Genomic DNA, 6,671 nt, shown 5'->3' on the forward strand with positions numbered 1-6,671 from the left:
TCCAGGCTTGAAGAGATTAAAGGAATTAGAATCACTGCTGTATTCCCCAAACATGGAGCAAATTACACATTTTATGTTAAAGGGGCATTGCCAAATAGTTCTGGCTCAATCATCCACCTCCTCAGAGAACCTTTTAGTCTAATTGGTAATGTAAAATTTTCTAAATGTATATATTTTAAATTTCCCACACCATCTCTGATACACTGACTAACTGTTATTTATAAAGGACCCACCATATTTTTGCTCTGCTACTTCTAAGACAGCTAGTCTACCAGCAGAAATCAACAAATAGCCTAAAGGTCATACTGTCTAAACCATTTTCTAGCAGAACTCCCCATAGAATTCAAAGGGAAGTTCTCCTTACACTGAATGGGTGGAGATGACTCAGCCAAACTAAACTAATCAGCCAACCAACCCTATTACTGTACCAGAATTATACTGACATCACTTCTGTTGCTGCAAGAACAGACAAGAAGAACTATTTCCAGCCCCATTAGAAACATATGGGGGAAATAATTTGTCATTCATATGGAAAAGCTACAAACCAGCAGACAGAGAACTGTTCATTTAGGCTCCTCAAAGATTATTGCAAACACAAAGTATGAGAACAAGTATTGAGAACTATTATTATTTTGGAAAATTTCCTTTAATAATTGGTAGGATTCACAATTCTAAGATATATGCAGCACCTTTCACATGCCTCAAGATACTGAGGGCTCAATCCTGTGAGGTGCTGAATGCCTCCTACCAGGTGCTGCAGTCCATTTTGGTCAATTTCACAGTCATTGGATTTTAAAAATTGTAAATTTCATGGTTTCAGATATTTAAATCTGAAATGCCAGGGTGTTGTAACTGTAGGGGTCCTGACCCAAAAGAGGGTTGTGCGGGAGTCACAAGGTTATTGTAGGACGGTTGCAGTATTGCCACCCTTACTTCTGTGCTGCTGCTCACAGCAGTGCTGCCTTCAGAGCTGGGCTGCTGGAGAGCAGTGGATGAGAGGTTGCTGGACGAGACCCCAGCTTTGAAGGCAGTGCCGCCGCCAGCAGCACTATGGCATGGTGTGGTATGGCCACCCTTACTTTTGCACTGCTGCCTTCAGAGCTGGGCCCTCGGCCAGCAACCACCACTCTCCGGCTACCCAGCTCTGAAGGTTTGAAATGGCATTGCCTCACACCGAAAGAGGCATATCAAGCTATCCACTAACATTCAGACACACTTTCTAGATGACAACCCGTGCATACCTTTCACACCTACTTCCAGCTGTAAACCCGCTGCAGCTAAGGCATGCACCAGTCACTGGGTCACAAAGCTCTGCGTAGCCATTACATGGACACGGGCGACAGTTGGGAAACCCAAAATACCCAGCCAGGCACCGATTGCAGCATCGACCAGCAACCTCTCGGCGGCATGAACACTGTCCTGTCAGCTGATCACACAAAGTGCTCACTGAGCCTTGAGGATGGCACTCACATGCTAGATAAACACAAGAAAAAGCAGACGCTGTGTTATGGATCAGCTAAATTCTAAATGTATTTTCCTGAAACTGATCACCATCTGAGGCCATAAGTCTCAGATGTGGCTTCACTTAGATGTGCAGCAGGGGCTGTAAGGGGTCAGAGATGATTTTTTTATTTTATTACTGTAGGTTGATGAATATCAGTGGCTGGAAATCCCCAAAAGTTTGGTGTGCATAAGCTTATCTGAACCTCTTTGGCCTGCAGAAGTGGGCTGTGAATCACACGAGAAAAGCCTTCTAATAAGTCTTCTGGAATTGTCTGTTTCCAATCAGGCTGGAAGTACCATCAGAGCAATCATTTTTTTCAGCACTTCCATTTCCATTCCCAGTGGGAGCCAGAAAGTGCAGAGTCATATGGGAGTGGGGGTTGGGAGGAAAGCTAATTGTGCTCTTTGAATCTCAAATGAGGTTCACTTGGAGGGATGGTAAAGATTCAGTTTGCTTTTATATGAAGCACTGTTTAATGTTCACTGTTTAGTACTTACAGTAACATCCATGGAAACCAAAACCAAAACTTCCTGCAGAACATCTGTCACAACAGCGGCCTGCAACATTAGGTTTACATTGACATTGGCCTCCAAGTTGACTGCAGCTGGAGCTCAGGGACCCTTCTGGATGGCACTTGCATGCTGTTGGCAAGAAAATTTCATACACACATAATGAAAAATGAAGTTAACTATTTTCATGCTTTCCCCCTCCTTAGCAGGTTTTATACTCAGAGTTACCAGAGATGTGCTAAGAGAATAAAGCAGAGTCTGAGTCCCACAAACAGGGGGTTTATCGGCCACCAAATTATGTGCTTTGAACTATTTGACAATGTTACATTAATGATGATCTTATACCAGTCATCAATACGAGCCTTAAAGTTCTAATCTGGATCTGTAAAGTTCAGAATGTTGCAAAATTTGGATCCAGATATAAATACAGGGAAACCCGCTATAATGCGCCCCGCGATAATGCGAATTCAGATATAACGCGATCATAAGGTGGCTCCAGCTGCCTCAAGCGCGCAAAAAAACACCACCGGCCAGAGCGCCGCCGAAGCACGAAACAAACAAACAAACAAACAAAAAAGCGGCCAGAGCGCCGCCGAAGAATAAAACAATCAAACAAACAAAAAAAAGCAGCCGGAGCACCACCGAAGAAAAACAAAAGAACAAAAAAAAGAACGTGCCTTCCCCACTGCCTCTTCCCCCCTACCCATTTCTCCTTTTGGCAGGAAGAGCCATTCTCCTCCCCAACTGCTCCTCACTCTTCCTCTACCCCTTGCACATCTCCCCTGCTCTCTGCTCAAGAGAAATTGACCGGCTTGAAGCTGACCGGCTTTAAATGGTAAAATTTTCGTAACCCCGCTATACCGCGAGCCCGCATTTATCGCGATCGAATTTTTTGGACCCCAATCATCGCGTTATAGCGGGGTTTCACTGTATGCTCAAAGTTTGAGGTGTTTGGTTAAGGTCTAGCTCTATCTAATACTTTTGAAGAGAGATTTGTTAATGTTTGGATTTGAACATGCTCACAAATCCATTTACAGACATCATCAACGAATGGAGGTGGTAATAGCAAATCATAAATCATCATGCTTCAGCAAAAAAAAAATAAAAATGGAAATACCTTGATAATTACATCACTTGTGGTAATTCTGCTTAATGTCCTGGCTACCACCAGGAAGAGCAGAGTTGTGTAATTAGACATGATGGAATTATCTGTTGCAAGTAATGTACCTGATGAATGGTCACATTTTTGTTCGCCATAATAGCATTTGTAGGCCCGAGCTGCAATGCTTATTTTATGGGATGCAACAATTTTCCCCCTCATAATTTAACTTACACTATAGATGGTGGAATAATATGTAGCAGATAATTTATTTGATGATTTTTTTTTCTGTCAGTTGTGTATAAATTACTTGTGGATATTTTCCCCATTATTCAACTAACTCTGTGTGTGAGAATTAATCTCTTTCTCAGATACGCATGCACGAACGCACATGCACAGCCACCCACAGAGTGGCAAGGAATTCTTCAAATGGCAGAAATATTTTCTGGTTTAGATTGAAGAAAGGGTGATATTTTATCTGAACTGGGTTGCTCATTCTAAGCAATGAGACATTTGTTTGAAGGGCACACAATACTTTTCAGTGTACTGAGCAAGTCAGGGTAAGTATGACTTGTGGGTATTTTTGCAGGACTTGCTAGCAGCCACCAAATCACTGTTTCAGCTCAAATTTATCTGAGTCTTTTGTCTGCTGCCACAGTTGGACAGGGCAGTGTGGGTGAAAGGATGGCAGTTGGGCTATGTTTTTCCAGCACCAATCCTAGGCTCTGACCATGCAAACAAACAGTTACACATATCAGGGGGTAGCCGTGTTAGTCTGTATCTACAAAAACAACAAGGAGTCTGGTGGCACCTTAAAGACTAACAGATTTATTTGGGCATAAGCTTTCGTGGGTAAAAACCTCACTTCTTCGGATGCATAGAGTGAAAGTTACAGATGCAGGCATTATATACTGACACATGGAGAGCAGGGAGTTACTTCGCAAGTGGAGAACCAGTGTTGACAGGGCCAATTCAATCAGGGTGGATGTAGTCCACTCCCAATAATAGATGAGGAGGTGTCAATTCCAGGAGAGGAAAAGCTGCTTCTGTAATGAGCCAGCCACTCCCAGGCCCTATTCAAGCCCAGATTAATGGTGTTAAATTTGCAAATGAATTTTAGTTCTGCTGTTTCTCTTTGAAGTCTGTTTCTGAAGTTTTTTTGTTCAATGATCGTGACTTTTAAATCTGTAATAGCATGACCAGGGAGATTGAAGTGTTCACTTACTGGCTTATGTATGTTACCATTCCTGATGTCCGATTTGTGTCCATTTATTCTTTTGCGGAGGGACTGTCTGGTTTGGCCAATGTACATGGCAGAGGGGCACTGCTGGCACATGATGGCATATATAACATTAGTGGATGTGCAGGTGAATGAGCCCTTGATGGTGTGGCTGATGTGGTTGGGTCCTCTGATGATGTTGCCAGAGTAGATATGGGGACAGAGTAGGCAACGAGGTTTGCTACAGGGATTGGTTCCTGGGTTGGTGTTTCTGTGGTGTGGTGTGTAGTTGCTGGTGAGTATTTGCTTCAGGTTGGGGGGTTGTCTGTAAGCGAGGACTGGCCTGCCTCCCAAGGTCTGTGAGAGTGAGGGATCATTTTCCAGGATAGGTTGTAGATCGTGGATAATGCGCTGGAGAGGTTTTAGCTGGGGGCTGTATGTGATGGCCAGACAGAACACCACTGGTATATAATGCCTGCATCTGTAACTTTCACTCTATGCATCCGAAGAAGTGAGGTTTTTACCCACGAAAGCTTATGCCCAAATAAATCTGTTAGTCTTTAAGGTGCCACCAGACTCCTTGTTGTTTTTGTAGTTACACATATTCATAGATTCATAGATTCATAGATTCTAGGACTGGAAGGGACCTCGAGAGGTCATCGAGTCCAGTCCCCTGCCCGCATGGCAGGACCAAATACTGTCTAGACCATCCCTGATAGACATTTATCTAACCTACTCTTAAATATCTCCAGAGATGGAGATTCCACAACCTCCCTAGGCAATTTATTCCAGTGTTTAACCACCCTGACAGTTAGGAACTTTTTCCTAATGTCCAACCTAGACCTCCCTTGCTGCAGTTTAAGCCCATTGCTTCTTGTTCTATCCTTAGAGGCTAAGGTGAACAAGTTTTCTCCCTCCTCCTTATGACACCCTTTTAGATACCTGAAAACTGCTATCATGTCCCCTCTCAGTCTTCTCTTTTCCAAACTAAACAAACCCAATTCTTTCAGTCTTCCTTCATAGGTCATGTTCTCAAGACCTTTAATCATTCTTGTTGCTCTTCTCTGGACCCTTTCCAATTTCTCCACATCTTTCTTGAAATGCGGTGCCCAAAACTGGACACAATACTCCAGCTGAGGCCTAACCAGAGTAGAGTAGAGCGGAAGAATGACTTCTCGTGTCTTGCTCACAACACTCCTGTTAATACATCCCAGAATCATGTTTGCTTTTTTTGCAACAGCATCACACTGTTGACTCATATTTAGCTTGTGGTCCACTATAACCCCTAGATCCCTTTCTGCCGTACTCCTTCCTAGACAGTCTCTTCCCATTCTGTATGTGTGAAACTGATTTTTTCTTCCTAAGTGGAGCACTTTGCATTTGTCTTTGTTAAACTTCATCCTGTTTACCTCAGACCATTTCTCCAATTTGTCCAGATCATTTTGAATTATGACCCTGTCCTCCAAAGCAGTTGCAATCCCTCCCAGTTTGGTATCATCCGCAAACTTAATAAGCGTACTTTCTATGCCAATATCTAAGTCGTTAATGAAGATATTGAACAGAGCCGGTCCCACTTTATGCTTCACTTTACTGCCATGAGTAATCCCATTGAAAACAATATAACTATTCACGGTAACAAAGTTAAGCCCGTGCATAAGTGTTTACAGGATTGAGGCCCTAGAATGTAATCACTATTGATTTTTTTTAAAGTAACATAAAGAACTGGAAAATTATTCCTGATGAAAACTGAAATCTGTTAGCTTTTCCAGCCATATTTGTGACAAGCCTTTTGGAAAGGATAGCATAAATACTGTAGTTTCCCATGAATAGAAACCAGGGCTGGCTCCAGGTACCAGCCGAGCAAGCTCGTGCTTGGGGCGGCAGATTCTACGGGGCGGCATTCCGCCCAATCCTAGGGCGGCACGGCCGCTCTTTTGTTTGTTTGTTTGTTTTTTGTTTGCCGATCTGGCCGCCCTTTAGGGGGCGGAGGAGGGGAGCGCCCTGCTGGGAGCGGGCTGCGCGCTCCGTCTGCCCCAGCCGGTGCCAGGTTTGTAGCAAGCCCGGCAGGGCAGCCCACGTCCTTCCCTCCCCGCCGACGGGAGCGGCGCAGAGCCCTCCCAGCAGGTGGCGCGGCGGGAGGGGCTGCGTGGCGAGTGCCCCTCTGAAGCCCTGGCCGCCCCCCTTCTCTCTCTCCCCCTCTTCCTCTCCCTCCCCCCCGCTAGCCGGGGCACGTCTGCAGCGCAGGGAGTCCCCCTGCACCCTGGCTCCAGCCGCCCCGCAGGTTTTTTCCCCCCCGTATTGCCGCTCCAGCCGCGCTGCAGGTTCTTTTTTTTTTGCTTT

At 44.7% G+C, this 6,671-nt stretch overlaps 1 protein-coding gene across 1 annotated transcript in view; it reads right to left on the reverse strand.

Moving 5' to 3' along the window:
• The window catches only part of LAMB4 (laminin subunit beta 4), an 83,877-nt gene that overhangs the window by 28,651 nt on the left and 48,555 nt on the right, over nt 1-6,671 (reverse strand). The window contains exons 20-21 of the mRNA XM_029910831.1: nt 2,002-2,145; nt 1,242-1,473 (exon numbers count right to left, since the gene is read on the reverse strand). Of these exons, the coding sequence (XP_029766691.1) occupies nt 1,242-1,473; nt 2,002-2,145 (376 nt within the window). The remainder of the gene's footprint in view (nt 1-1,241; nt 1,474-2,001; nt 2,146-6,671) is intronic.

The sequence above is a fragment of the Terrapene carolina genome, unplaced genomic scaffold (assembly GCF_002925995.2).
Source record: "Terrapene carolina triunguis isolate 2854851 unplaced genomic scaffold, T_m_triunguis-2.0 Scaffold68, whole genome shotgun sequence".
NCBI classification, from domain to species: Eukaryota; Metazoa; Chordata; order Testudines; family Emydidae; genus Terrapene; species Terrapene triunguis.